Source organism: Biomphalaria glabrata, chromosome 14 (assembly GCF_947242115.1).
Source record: "Biomphalaria glabrata chromosome 14, xgBioGlab47.1, whole genome shotgun sequence".
Classification (NCBI taxonomy): Eukaryota; Metazoa; Mollusca; class Gastropoda; family Planorbidae; genus Biomphalaria; species Biomphalaria glabrata.
In genome coordinates this window covers 28562944-28578625 of record NC_074724.1, presented here as the reverse complement: position 1 = coordinate 28578625, position 15682 = coordinate 28562944, and the positions used below count along the sequence as shown (strand labels likewise).

General features: G+C 34.9%; 1 protein-coding gene across 8 annotated transcripts in view; it reads left to right on the top strand.

Annotated features, from left to right (window-relative positions):
* The window catches only part of LOC106052517 (nephrin), a 195777-nt gene extending 180371 nt beyond the window's left edge, over positions 1–15406 (top strand). For 4 of the 8 annotated variants that reach the window (XM_056011046.1, XM_056011048.1, XM_056011047.1 and 1 more), the window contains 16 exons: positions 412–537; positions 695–865; positions 1999–2301; positions 2826–3101; positions 3911–4189; positions 4539–4657; positions 5269–5449; positions 5941–6129; positions 7258–7356; positions 7918–8079; positions 8549–8709; positions 9273–9386; positions 10493–10652; positions 10820–10917; positions 11384–11573; positions 11843–15406. In XM_056011046.1, coding sequence (XP_055867021.1) covers positions 412–537; positions 695–865; positions 1999–2301; positions 2826–3101; positions 3911–4189; positions 4539–4657; positions 5269–5449; positions 5941–6129; positions 7258–7356; positions 7918–8079; positions 8549–8709; positions 9273–9386; positions 10493–10652; positions 10820–10917; positions 11384–11573; positions 11843–11961 — 2747 coding nt within the window. In that variant the 3' untranslated portion in view covers positions 11962–15406. The remainder of the gene's footprint in view (positions 1–411; positions 538–694; positions 866–1998; positions 2302–2825; positions 3102–3910; positions 4190–4538; positions 4658–5268; positions 5450–5940; positions 6130–7257; positions 7357–7917; positions 8080–8548; positions 8710–9272; positions 9387–10492; positions 10653–10819; positions 10918–11383; positions 11574–11842) is intronic. The other 4 variants (XM_056011050.1, XM_056011051.1, XM_056011053.1 and 1 more) reach the window with 4 other exon arrangements.
* The last annotated feature ends 276 nt before the right edge of the window (positions 15407–15682 follow it).

Below are 15682 nucleotides of genomic sequence, written 5' to 3'. Positions count from 1 at the left end.
GTACTTGATGAAAGCTTTTATGAACTTCAGCCCCAATGTCAAATGAAGAACATTTCGGTTGCCTCTATTGTGAACTAAAACCCATCATCTTCAGAGAAGCAGCCAAAACATTAACCACTAGACCAACTTGTGAAAAAAGTTAATTTAATGCTGTATAAATATAGTCAATGTCCAACAGAAAATTCTATGTGGCCAGGATCATTGCAACCTACAAGCATAACTCTATAAACAATTGTCTTGGACCTGCATGCAGATATTTGTTGAAACCCTAACAAAATAAATTAGTCTCCAATACTGTTTTAAACTTCTGAAACAACTAAACTTTCCCTTGTCTAAAGTCTGACCATTTAGCTCTAAATGTTCTATTTTCAAGGTTATTTCATATGCTACTATTAATTTCAATCTCCTTAGATCCTCCAAATGAGCCCAAGATAAGTGGCTACATCAGTGACATGAACATCAAGGCTGGTGACCTGCAACGGATGACCTGTATGTCTGTTGGTGGCAATCCACTGGCTGATTTAAAGTGGTACAAAGGTAAGTGATTAAAAAGTAAGAAGTGCCACAGAGTTAAGTTGATGTTGGAATTGTAAAGTTAGGCAAAGTTTTATCCAGTAGAAAATGTGTCTCCTGCTGATGCAATGCTTGTCATTTGCCTGTTTGTATTAGGAACTCTATTCTTGTGTGTCTACAGGAAATCAAATACTCCGAGATGCAGACTATAAAGCTTTAGGTAAGATTGCTTCCTCTGAAATAGCCATCATAGCCTCAGCAGACGACAACAAGGCCGTGTACAAATGTCGAGCTACCAGCCGAGCCACAGACAACCGACCAATGGATGTCAGCATCACGTTATCTGTGCACTGTGAGTATTGCTTCTTGTATACCGGCTTAGCCATGAGTGGTATGGACTGCTCTACTCTATGATATGAGGGTTTATATTTTTCTTTGAAAATCAAGAATTTTTAATTGTGTACAACTTGAGCTGACTTGTGTTTCTTAAGTACTTACATCAATACAGATCTTCTCATAGTGTTATGTGACCAAGAGCATGGAAATGAATTGTAGAAATGTAAAACACATTGTTGATAGTATTCACTTTCAAAGGATATAAACATTATTATAGTTCTTTTTTGGGGGGGGGGGGGTGACTAGTTAACCTGTTCCTTGTATTACTGTTGTTTTTTTTTCTCAATTGTAAAGGCTTTTTTTTATTGTGCTATTGTATAGACCTCTTTACCTGAGTAGCGACTGCTTCTGAAAACATGGTTGAGGCTCTAAAAATATTTATATATATTATTATATATTATAGCTTTTATATAGCGCTACTTTCATGCTTATAGCATGCTCAGAGCGCTTTTGGTCCAATCTCATTTGTGGACCAGTGGGGGGGAGGGGGTATCTAGGAGTTGGTTTTCCGTGCTGTCTTTAGGCGCTCAGTAAACACAACTCTGCCCGAATAGGGTGTCGAACCTCGAGCCCCCTTCTAGATAGCCAAACAAGCCAAGTTCAAGCGCACTTAGCCTCTCGACCACGCTTTCCACCATTTATACTGTTTTGAAGTGTGCATACATTTTTAGAACATTTGAAGTCCATATTCTATGGAGGAGGTGGACTAAATGTTAGCTTAATTAAATAATGATACACTAAAAAGCTTAATATTACACTATAGAACACTGAGCTCAGTAAGGGATGCCAACACTAGAGACTGGATACATCAGACTCTTTAATAACACACTCTCACATAACACAGGTTACGCACAACACTCAAGGGGAATAACTACATACCAATAATAAACACATACACATAAACACAATGTCAACTCTAAATGCTGTTTTAGTGGTAAGTTTAATGAATTAGGTATTGTGTTTTTGTCTTGATGAGATGTTAAGATTTTCGGAAGGTAGCTGCCTAGTCAGAACTTTGTAAGTATTGACCTTTTCAGAAAGTGTTACTGTAATGCTGAACATCTAATTAAGTTTGTTTTTGTTTTTCAGTCCCCCCTACTCAAGTGGTGATAACAAAGAACCCATCCCAACCCAAAGCTGGCCTTCCTCTTGACCTCGTATGCATGTCCTCGTCTAGCAACCCCCCAGCTGAGATCACCTGGAGAAGGAATGGCAGGAGAATGGCAGGCGTGGACCTGGGCACGGTGGATTCAACCAATGGTGGGAAAAACACCACCAACCGCCTAAGCTTCATTCCAACGTCCAGAGACCACAATGCAATATTTGCATGCATGGCCACCAACAAAGCTTTGGATAGAAGTGTTAACGATGCTGTCACTCTGAATGTTCTATGCAAGTATTTTTTTAAATACTTTAAAACATTTGCATGATTTTAACTCTTTGATCTCCAGTAAAACACATTCAACATTTAACTCTTTGATCTCCAGTAAAACACATGCAACATTTAACTCTTTGATCTCCAGTAAAACACATTCAACATTTAACTCTTTGATCTCCAGTAAAACACATTCAACATTTAACTCTTTGATCTCCAGTAAAACACATTTAACGTTTAACTCTTTGATCTCCAGTAAAACACATTCAACGTTTAACTCTTTGATCTCCAGTAAAACACATTCAACGTTTAACTCTTTGATCTCCAGTAAAACACATTCAACGTTTAACTCTTTGATCTCCAGTAAAAACACATTCAGTGTCTTCAAGCATTTTCTTTGCTTTTATGATGAAGTCTGTCTTGCTTAATTTTTCATGAGATCATAAAAGGATTGTAAACTAATGTGTATTAATAGTTCATCATTCATTGCTTTATTAAAATTTATACTAACAAAATTGTATCTCTCTTGCCTGCTCTACAGTCAAACCAGAGTTTGATAATGAGACCCTGCCCTCTAGGGTGGACTGCAAAAAGGGAGAGAGCACTGTTTTGAACCTCACTGCCTATGCAAACCCCCCAGAGGTGACCTATGAGCTGTACAAAGAAGGCTACTTGTTTACAGCCCCAGCCCACTTTTCCCTAGACAAGGGAGTGCTGAACATTTCCAAAGTAGAAAAAGATGATAAGGGAAACTACATGGTCAAGGGAAGCAACAACCAAGGATTCACATTTTTTAACTTTTCTGTCAATGTCAAATGTAAGGGTTTTAACCTTTATTTAGTCTGTGTCTTTATTAAAACACTAGGGTCAGAATGCATTTATCTTTCTGAGAAGTGATGGAAATCTTCTTTAGTAGCCATTTAACAGTAAGACTTTTTTTTCCCTCTTAATTCCAATATATTTATTATTTTAGTTAATGCTAGATCAAATGACTTTTTCTAGATTGTTTGTAGCTTGTAGGTTAATGTAGTTTAAAAACTTTTTTGAAAAGGAAATCAAATGAACTAAGTGATACTTAAAGATGAAGTTTAAACGCTGGTAAATGTGAGAGACATTCATGAGAAGGAAAACAAACATTAACTTGTTCATCATTTGATGAGAAAAAATTACTTAGATCTGTAGAGATACTGCACCTGGCCCCAGATGTTTCATGAAAATACTGTCGGCTAAACTTTCATTTTTTTATATATTGCTTAAATTACATCACAGACCACCTTGATATAATTAATTACTGCAAGTTTGGTAGGTAATTGGAGGCCTGGTGGCCGAGCGGTAAAGGCTTTGGCTTCTGAATGGAGGGTCCCAGGTTTGAATCCTGGTGAAGACAGGGATTTTTACTTAAGTACCTGACTTTAGTTGGGGAAAGTAAAGGCTGTTGGTCATTGTGCTGACCACATGACACCCTGATCTTTAACCGTTGGCCACAGAAATAGATGACCTTTACATCATCTGCCCCATAGATCTCAATGTCTGAAAGGGAAACTTTACTAGGCAGGTAATCAAAAGAGATACCTAACAATAACTTCTTAGCATCATGTCTTAAATTTTTCAAACTTTCTTTCTCAGATCCAGCAGAAATAATTGAGGTCACCAACAGTTTGTCTCTAAACGAGGGAGAGACCGCCATCTTTTCTTGCAAGGTTGACGCCAATCCCACAGTGCCTAACTTGGTCACCTGGTCCCGGGATAACTTTGACATGACTAGAACTCACAATCGTATCGAAGGAAGTGTGTCATATCTCTCCATCACTAACTTGACTCGATATGACAGTGGTCTCTTCAATTGCGTTGCAGACAACAGAGTTGGCTCCCCTAGTGTGAAGACTGCAGAGTTACTTGTCAAATGTGAGCTTTTTTTTTTCATTGAGTTGTTTTTTGTTTTTTTTTTTACAATCATTTAAAAAGTATATCTTTAGTTTTTCTTAGTCAATTTTAGACATTTTCTCAACTGAAGGCTACAATTCTGGCAATGATTCAGTGACTTCTGGCTGGCAATAATTATATCATTTACCTCAAGTTCTGTGTAACATAAAATATTGTTTTCCAATTGTTTTAGTCGTACTCTAAATAGTAGTAAAATAGAAACGCTCAATGTTTAGCTGTTGTAGGATTCTCAACAAAAATTCACATTTTCAATGAGTTTTGTGTTTGTCTCATCTTCTGATGTAGCATTGAACTCTATTTTTCTCTTCAGTTGTTCCTGTCATTGATAAGTCACCAGAGATTGGTCGATCTGCTGGGGAGAAAGGGAGCACAGTGAATCTCAAATGTATAGCCCAGGGTGTACCCAGGATTGTCTTCACCTGGAGTAGGGTATGTTTATATTTTGATCTTTCTTTTTATTGCTTCTCTTTTGTTTGAATTCTTGTTTTGTATTTGTTGTGCTGTAAATAAACTTAATCTCTAGGAGGAATGACACCACTCATGTACATTTAATCATCCCACTAGAATTAATGAATAAAATGTAACAACTTCAAATTTGAAAAGTAAAATGATTGGCAATGGCCAGGAATGATGTGTTCCTTGCACCTGGTCAATCAGTGGTTAGGGTCAATGACTTGCTCTTAGAATGTGTTACTTGTACCTGGTCAATCAGTGGTTAGGGTCAATGACTTGCTCTTAGAATGTGTTACTGGTACCTGGTCTGTCAGTGGTTAGGGTCAATCACTTGCTCTTAGAATGTGTTACCTGTACCTGGTCTGTCAGTGGCTAGGGTCAATGACTTGCTCTTAGAATGTGTTACTGGTACCTGGTCTGTCAGTGGTTATGGTCAATGACTTGCTCTTAGAATGTGTTACTTGTACCTGGTCAATCAGTGGTTAGGGTCAATGACTTGCTTTTTGTGAGAATTGTTGAGTCTGCAAAATGAGATGTCAATTGTGTTTTTTTTCCTTTAATTGTGTGTGTTTGTGTGTGATTCCCAGAACAACAACCCACTTCACTCCAGTCACAAGTACAAGATTGAGATCACCAACACGAGCCTGATGCACTTTGAGAGCACACTGCAGGTGAAAGACTTGGACAGTGAGGACTATGGTGCTTACGTCTGCACTGCCACCAACAGCAAGGGAAGTGACTCTCGCAGTATCACTCTGACTGGGACCAGTGAGTTATTAGAATTAGGCTAAGAGTTTTTATTGCAATTTTTGTTACTCAGCATGTTATGTTACCTTTTTTTTTTATTTGTGGAAAGTGTCTTTAAATTTCCAGCAAAATTTATTCTTGACTTAAGTTTATTCTAGTATTATTATTATCATATATTCATGATATAGTATTATATTTAGTAATAGTAATATATGTTGTTTATTATTTATTTGAGCAAACAATATTTCCTGAAACTGATTACAATTATATAAAGCTTAGAGCTACACATTGACTATAGTTTATCAACTATCAGCAAGTTTAACCATCATGTTTACTTGTTATGATTTGCTGATCTTTGTAACACTCAAAGTTTGTGTGCTAATTTTTTTTTTCATTTGAAAGCTAAATCTGTTTAAAAAAATTCGAAATTCATTAATGAAATTAAGTAGCCTTAGGAACAGAGCATGAGAAATAATAAATGATGTATCCATCAAAATAATTTTTCTCTCCAGGTAAGCCCAACCCACCTTATTATATTGAGTTTGTCAATGCCACATCTAATAGTATCACCATCACATGGAAGCCTGGATTTGATGGCGGCCTTCCTCAGTCTTTCCGTGTCCGGTACAACCAAGCAGGCTCAGTGAACTACAAGTTTGCAGATGTAGTGCCCTACGGAGCCACCATATTTACGATCAAAGGTAATGTCATGAGATTGTAGGTCCAAACGTGGCACTAGATTTACATGTTTGGCAGTGGCTCACAAAACAGTGTTTAAGTTTAAATCAGTTTTCCTTTCCAAAAATGGGCAAAATGTGGTGATGAAGTACCTCACTCTCAAGTGAATGTTATCCAGCAATCACAAAGAGGAAGCGCCTCAACCAATGAGAATTAGGAAGCACAAGCAGCTATGTACAAAGAAATGATCACACTAAACAAATTGGATATCAATTTCCTCCCCCACAAAGAGTAATCTGCAATCTTCCAACTAAGAGCAGGACACGCACCTTTAACTTATCACCTGAACAGAATAAATCCCACTCCCCCACCCCTTTGTTGACACTGCATCCACTCATACAAAACTGTGAATCATAGCCTCTTTGAGTGCTCCATTTTAATCCACCTCATGCAGACCTTACTATCACTCTAGATCACTGGATGTGCTAGTTAAAATATCTTCCTTCTAAATACACTTTGTAAGCATTTGTTTCAACCATGTAATAAAGGAAAGGGTTGGGAAATGATTGGAAGCTATTAGGCATGTTCTTACACTACATAGTGATGTATAATTAATTAGGGCAGTGTTTCCCAAACTGTGCGTGGCCCGAAAAAAGTGTTCCATGAATTACTGGAATAATGAACTAGTAGACCACCAGGTCAATTAATCTCTCTAAATTAAACTATAGCTTTTATATAGCACTACTTTCATGTTTAGAGCGCTATGGTTCAATCTCATTTGTGGACCAGTGGGAGGAGGGGGTATCTGGGAGAAGGTTTTTCCATGCTGCCTTTAGGTGCTCAATAAACACTGCTCGAGTCGGGTGTCAAACCTGGAGCACCCTTCGTATGTAGCCAAGCCAAGTTCAAGCGTACTTAGCCTCTCAACCACACTTCTCACAAAAAAAAAAATAAACAAATACTCAGAATGTGCAAAGTGTTCCATTAAGAAAAAGGTTTGGGAAACACTTGACTTAGGGTATTATTTATAATGATACAACAAAGATTAAATAACATGAATTTTTTTTTTATATAAATAAAATCAATTTAAATATAATAAACAGTTCATTATAATTTGATAAATGATCTGGAAATATTTCTCTTGTGTTCAGGCTTGGAATTGGGTACTCTTTATACTATCACAGTCAGGGCTTCTAATGATCGAGGATGGAGCGAGTACCAGAATCGAACAATTACTGCTAAAACATCAGGTACTTAACACTGTCCTATTTCAAATGGCAACTTGTGTTGTTCTTTAAATATGAACAGTATATTTTAAATCAATTATAAACAAAGTTTCCATGAAATGAAATTTACTTTTTCTATAAATGACTTGAAATACAGATACTTCTTGTTTAAAAAAAAAAAGCAACAGGTGTCTGTAACAGAAGTCTAGTAGACTTATAGAGAAAGATTGAATTCCTATGCAGCAACTAACTTTACTCTTCAGTTTAACATAGTGTATTTTTGGTCAACTGACTCATTCCTAGACAGTCCTACATGAAACACACTTGCTCAGCAGTTCATTTATCCAAAAATTAACAAAGGTTATCTAATAAAAATCTAATACACACACAATACCAAATGCTGATCAAAACACACTTTCACAGTATCCCTTCTAAACAAAACACATATTCACAGTTTACTCTCGAAATAAACACAGTATCCCCTCCAAACAAACTTATTATCACAATATTTCTCTAAACAAACTTACTATTACAATATCCCCTCTAAACAAGCTCACTATCACAGTTTTCCCTCTCTGTCTTCAGCAGTGGTCACAGCGGTGGATATATCTAGTTCAGAGCTTCAGAATGCTGACGAGATACCTGTCATTATTATACTGGTGGTGTGTATCGTAGGAGTTTTCATCCTAACTCTTAACGTCGGACTCATTTTATTTTTCATACGCAGGAGAAAGAAAAGGCTGGAGGGTAAGAAACAAATCATGTTAGACCTGTTTAGGTCAGTGCAGATCACTTTCTTTGTGCATTCTATTAAATTTATAGAGTAAGTTCCCTTCAACACTTAGAAGTATGCTGGCTAGATGATGCTAGTCCCACTTGTTAGAATAGCCAATGATTAATAAGTGTCATAAGATGAGCACATTGACCAACCCCACTTAATTTTTTTTTACCCAAAAATGTAATGTCTTAGAAGACTGGAGGACATATTTCAACTAAATTCCCATCCTATAAAGTTTTGGTCAACAATCCTTTCTGGTGGGCTTTGGTTTTCAAGTTAAAGAATCTTAAGAGTGAACATCTTATATCAAGCTGCCCATATCAGCATTATGAAGTTTTTCTCACAAATCAAAGGAAGTCTTTAAATATTTGAATGAATACAATTTGTTTTGAAAAAAGAAAAGCTTGTATTAACTAACAGAAATGTTTCTTTGTCTAGCTACTAGTGACACCACTAGTCACACCAACACTTTTGAATTGTATGGAAACTCTGTAAAGGGAGAAAATCCTTACCCACCTCCATCAGATGACACTAGGAGTTATGGTACCTACGATAAAAGTATGGATGATTTCTCAGATGAATACATCAGAGACTATGATGTAAGTAGATAAAATACATTAGAGACTGTGATGTAAGTAGACAGAATACATTACAGACTGTGATGTAAGTAGACAGAATACATTACAGACTGTGATGTAAGTAGACAGAATACAGTAGAGACTGTGATGTAAGTAGACAGTATACATTACAGACTGTGATGTAAGTAGACAGAATACAGTAGAGACTGTGATGTAAGTAGACATAATACAGTAGAGACTGTGATGTAAGTAGACAATACAGTAGAGACTGTGATGTAAGTAGACAGAATACATTACAGACTGTGATGTGAATGAATTATTTGAAGCTGTATGCAGCTGATGGATGTATATTGAGAAACATATTCACCAGCCCAAAACTTAATTTTACTTGGGCTGATAGTAGTTTTATCTTCCTGCATCTCTGTGTTAAGAGATATTGTTGGGATGTCTTGTATAAAGTTTCTTTTTGTCCTGGGTCAACAAATAAGTTTCTCATAGATATATGGGAAATGTCTGTGATTGTCCAAAGATGAAATGAATTCTCTTTCTCTCTCTGTTTTGAATTGTATGGAAACTTCATCAAGGGAGAAAATCCTCAGCCTCAGGAAAATCCTCAGCCTCAGGAAAACGTGACCACATCTGCATCAAGAGCCAAAGTGGAAAACAATATGTCCACCAATGACAACTGTGCAAATAATGTATTTCCTGTTTCTGATTTTTTTGTTTTTTAATTTTTTAGTTTTTTAATTTTTTTTTTCATTAAATTGGTTGTGGAATTTTAGTTTTTTTTGTTTTTTTTATTGAAAGATACTGAGGTTTTTGGTGATTACAGTTATTGAATAAAAGCTTTATGACCTTTGACCTTTCTTATCACATTCTTTTTCTCATAATAAGATATTACTGATTTAAATCTTAAGCAATTTCCATTTCCTAATAATTTTATTTTAAATAATTAATCTTTTATTTGTATGTCTTATTATATTAGTTTAAATCCAAACCAAATATTTATTTCTAGGTCTAAACTATTGGGTCATTGGTAACTTTTTATTTTCTTGGTTTTAACTTTCTTTGTTGTTTTTTTATGGCCAAATGTTTGCAAGTTGTTGAAGGGCTCTGTGCTATTTGAATCATTCACTATCTATCTATTTTAGAAATGTGAAGCTTGATCATATAATAATATAATAATAGTCATGACATAAAATTGCATGCTACTGGATGAGATCTTAATATCTAGCTAACTATTTCTGACAACTAACTAAATCTATTCTAGATTTTTGGTCTAACAGATAAACTATTCTAAGTGAATTCATAGGAAGTGTATTTGAAGAACAATCCATCAGTTTCTACTGTTGACTGGCAAACAATGATCTTGTTTCAAATAGAGGGTTATTTGCTACTAAAATAATCATACAGTATAGTTACTGCGTAGCTTTTAAAACCATTCAGAATGTAGATTCTAAATCCAACTAGTAAAACTATACAGTGAAAGTGATGTACAAAAGAAAAAAAAAAAGCTTTTTTTAATAGTTGTACTAGTTGGGACTGTGTCTCTTTGTTTACCAATCATTGCTACATTCATCCAATTTAGTCTTGTCTTCATTCTACAGTAAAGATGTGTCCAGATTGAGTAGCACACGTCTTGTACAGCAATTATTTAGTCGTGATGTGAATCACAAAAAAAAACATTGATCAGAAAATGTTAACAAAGATGTAATAAAGCTACTAACAGAAACCACTCCAACCAAAGCTTGGTTTTTATTTACTCACTATGTTGACATCAGAGGTTTTCTTTATTCTTGAACAGCATGAGTGCGAAACCCATGTCTTTTTGCCTCAACAGCCTGACTACCCTGGGTCAAGGCCTTACAGTCCACAGAAGATAGAGTCCCCTAGAATGGGCAGTGGACATAAGATACCTTACCATCCAGAAGATCAGCAAGAGAGAAACTCTCTTTGGAATGAAGGTAACTCACTCCTTAGTTCATCCATACAACACCTGGATATAGCAAATCACTTGAATACACCTATAGCATATTTTAAAACATAATTACCTTCTTTTATTTTTTTTTTTGAAGGTATGTCTGAAATTTATAATTATATAAGTTTACTAGTTTGTTTTTTTTTTTTACAGACCCTTATCGAGTTGCTCAACCACGACAGAAGAAAGGAAGTTATGACAATGGTATGACCAACGAAGATACCTATGAGTTTAGAAACATTAGAAGCAAGGTGAGAGGAGCTAATCAGGCCTAGACTTGTTGAAGTGTTAAAATTAATAGCAGTTTTATAAATTGATATATCAAATTTAAGGTATTATAAGAGATGTGAAAGAAACTACAGGATAGTTAAAAAAAACAGTAATAATCTTTTCCAAGAAATCATTTTTTTACATTATTAAAATTTTTTCATAGAAACTTTTTAGAAGGGTTAGTTTGTCTACAGCACCAGTTAAAAACAAAAAAAACATGTTTCTACAAGACAAAAGCAAACAAATAAAGAATCTTCAACACTGTACCATAAAACACTCACAAAGTTATTTTGAACTAGAGTTGTTTTTATTTCAAATTATATCACTTTTTAACAATGTCAACTTTTAAATTATCATTAGTATTTTTTAAAAGCTTTTATAAGAGGAAGTGGTTTAATCAAAATTTGTAAGACAGTATCATTTAATAATTTTGTGCTTTAATTTTAGGGAATGAATGAATGTTCAGATTATCCACCCAGCCGTCCATCAAGTAGAACTGGCAAGACACCACCTCCTCCACCAACACGCTCTTCCAGTCGTGGAGGTTTCAACACCAGAGATTTTATGCCACCCCTCCCAGCAAGAAATTATGAGCCACAGGAAATAATATCACAGCCTCGATACACTCCGACTCCTGGTTTGTTGATTTTTTTTTCTTTAAAGCTTAAAAATTTAAAGAAAAATTGTAATTAGTCATGTTTCTTTAGTCAACTATTAAGAACAGAAAAGGACAATCAACTTTATCAGTTACAGAAATTAGCAGTTGAATAAATGAATAAGTAATCTAACTAGTAATTGATCCTTTGCTTTTCACATATTTAATTCTTATGATCTGTGTTGTATGTTTTACTAATATACAGAATTAATTCTACGTTTAAAAAGAAATTCTTCATTTGTCTCTCTTAGGTTCATCAGCTCTTCTATCGCCTAACCCATCCTACAGTGGACCGGGCTCTAATCAAAGAACTCCATCACCACACAACACGCTGCCAGCAGGTGCCGAGTTCAGGGGACATCTTGTTTGATTATTGCCTGCCAAGGTTGGGCTGTCTTAGTGCTTCCAGATGCCATCCAGCTGGTTTAGGCTGGATGGAGACTTTCAACTCCAGACAAGGTCAAACAAAAACTTTGTGTTCATCCCATGGCTGTCACAGTTCTGGTGTGTCCTAGAATCTGCTGAAGCTGTGCCAGTCACTGTAGCTGGAACATCTGTACATATGTGTGTTATTGACAGTGGTTTCACAACATTTGGATATATTGGACCACTAATATAATGGGTACCAAGTTAAAGTACTCCATCTGTACTCTTTAGAGTGGTCTAACCACTGAGTCACCTTCAGTGTAAAATTTATAAAAAAAATACTGTTTAAGGGATTTTTGAGATTAAAAAGACTATAACGGATCTCTACTGACTGCCTGCATTCATTCAAGTTTAATACTCTGGATTTCCTTATATAAATATTGTGATTCTCTAAGACTGGATAAGGAATATTCTGAATGTGGCCATTTTTATTGGAGTTTACAAATGGTAAACTTCCAAACTGAAAATTATTAAGATCTGTGATCTTCAGAATACGTTATTCATTAATAAAATCAGTGTTTGGCATTGTTTCCCTTGCTGACTGCTAAATATAATTACAAGATCTGTGATCTTTCAGTGAACCTTGAAAGCAAGAAGTGGGTTGAAATTAAGATTTAAAAAAAAAAGTATAAAGCAACACCTTGCCCTCAACACATCTGCTGTACACCAACAAGATCAGCATGACCTTTTTAACATACGCTCTGATGTGCTCATGTTCGTACAGTAAAGATGTTTACATGACATTTAAGTAATTGCTTTGGAATAAACTTTTCTACACTTTTGGTTTATCTGACAAACTTTTTTCAAGAACATTTAAAAATAAATATATATAAAACACTTATGGCTTGAATACTCAGTATATTATTCTATAGTGGCTACAGCATTGAAATCATAAAGGATCAAGTCTTTTTGTGTGTGTGTGCGCTGAACTGGCTATTAATGACATTTGTACCACTTAAGCCATCCATTAACACAGACTTATGGCTGTTGTAGTGTCGTGCAAATGTCACAAGTTATCAGACAATTATGACCTCTTAGCCGAACCAATGTCTTGCTGAACAAAAGCATCTGATCAATGTTTTTCTCACAGGATTTAAAGTTGAAATGCTACAGTTTCTATAAACATTTATTATGACTTTTTTTTTTTTCAAACTTGCTTAGAAATGAAATGATGCAGCCTTTGAAGTCATTGTGATGCATTGTTTGATTCATCTGGTGTTAACATTTGATTTCATGTGTCTGCTAAGACTCATGTGATGGCTGAAATTGAAGCCTGCACACTTCAAGAGTTTAGAGATGCAAATGATAATAAAGTTAGATAGTAATAGAATCAGTGATTGGAACAGTTGGAACTACGTCCACTGTCTACTTGGCCTGCTTCATTGTATTGAGTCAATAGTACCAATCCATTTACAGTACTGGTACGCTCTATTGTACTAGCAGTGTTGGTGGTACTGATCCATCTACAATACACATCATTGTACTAGCTGTGATTTCATCCCATTTTCTAATGAGACTTATTTGGACCATTAAATACTAAATAATATTGAAAGGGAAAATTATTTTGAGACATAAATTTGATTAAAAGCCATCATCGCTGAAAGGGGAACAACCCAATACATTTTAAAAAATTTTTGTTACATTCAGTGTAATCAGATGGTATCAATCTCATGTCAGCACTCAGGCCATTGTACATGTTACCAGAGAGCTATGCATTTAATGTCAACATGTTTCATAACCAGTGGGGAGAATCAGGGCAGTGGGTTTATTTTTGAGTGTGCCTCTTGTTGATTTAAATGTATATTCTTTGTTATAAGATTGATGGTTGTTGTTTGCATTGAGATTTGACTATAGTGCAGTATTTTTTTAATTGAGATATGACTATCATCGAGTATGTTTGCATTGAATTATGACTATTGTCTAATATGTTTGCTTTGAGATATGATTGTTGTGGAATTAGTCTTGGCTGAAGAATGTGGTAAATTGGGATTTGAACATGATCTAGTTAGCAGCATCAAACTTGATGCTTTAGTCAACGAAGATTAGTTTTAGTTGTTTTTTTTGTTTCTGAAATCCTATTGATTTGTGTCGCATATCACTTTTACTCTAAGAGGTATGAGTTTGCGTGTGTGTGTGTGGTATGTCCATGTCACTTTGTGTCATGAACTGTTTGTGTCCAACCATGTATGTATGTGTTATGTTGGATAAGTTGGTTCTGGGGTAGAGATTATGTACTACTTATCATATAATACTACATTCTACATCATGTTTGATGCAATGAGTCATAGGATCCCATGAAATGGTGTGGTCGTATTCTAACACTTGTAAGTAAACTTCTTCAAAGCAACATGTACACTATTTTTATACAATGTTTACCTGTGTTCACATTATCACAGAGAGTCACATTTCATGTATATATAGAGAGAGACATATAATGTTACATATTTGAAATCCTGTCATTTTCCCTAATGGACACTGCTGCCTGGTCACTTAAGAGGAACACAAATAGATGGAATGGAATTATGCTTTTTTTTTTTTAAGAGTTGTAAAAAAAAACATTTAATCATGGAAAACTTAACTTATTAAGTTGGCTGTAATATATAGAGACTGTTTTATTTGGTAGTGTCACTATAATGTGAATCAAACTTGATCAGTACACAGTTTAAAGATATCAAGTTTAAAGTTTAAATCTAATGTTCAATTAAATATAGATTAACAAAGACTTGTATTTATAGACAGAACTTACTTCAAATACACATTTAGGAAGTGTGGCAAGACTAATAGAAAGACTGAGACATCAAGAGAATGTGGTCCATTAATGAGACTCAAAAAACTTCAGACGATTTAACGAGACTGGTACAACTATCACTTTCTCCCTCCTCCTTTTTTCCTGTTGTTTTATTGTAAGTTTTCATCTGAGTTTTAACATGGGCAAAGATTGTAAGCAGTTTTCTGCATTGAACTCTAATATGTAGATAATCTATATATAGGTTTGGCATTTTTATTTCAAATATTTTTTGTATTTTATCTGAAACCTTTTAACATTAGCATTATATTTATTTAGCATTACATTTTATCTTTACTGGTAAAACAGATTTTTAGCTATTTTCTTGTTGGTCTACGCTAACATTGTACATTCACTAAATATTGGATTTTGTTTCACTGCTCTAATGTGGATTTCCTAAATAGTCAGTGATCAAGCACTCCTTTAGTTAGAGCAGTGTTTAGGCTTTGTATTAAGGTCAGTGCTGAGTATTGAAAAAAATGTTGAGATGTATGAAGAGATCTAGTAAGTGTCAAACTGATGTGCAGACTTAGTAGTCATCAACTTCCATTGTATTAAGAGAATAAAAGTATTGAACATCTTGATTAAAGAATACTGTAAAACATCTGCTTGTTCTTTTCTTTGAATGTTGATAGTGTAGATTGCATGCTTCAACTTCTGAGAAGTGGTATTACATTTTAAAGTCATATTGTTGTTTGATCTTTACACTGTTGCTTTAGTGAAAGGTAGATGAAACACTAAAAAAAATCTGTTGAATTTAACCTTAAATGATAAAATTTTTCAAGAATTAAGAAAAACATTGCACAATTGTGAAGTAAATCAATTGAATTTAAAACTACAAAGCTCACTAGTCTTCTATGATATCAAGAGTTAGTTAGAT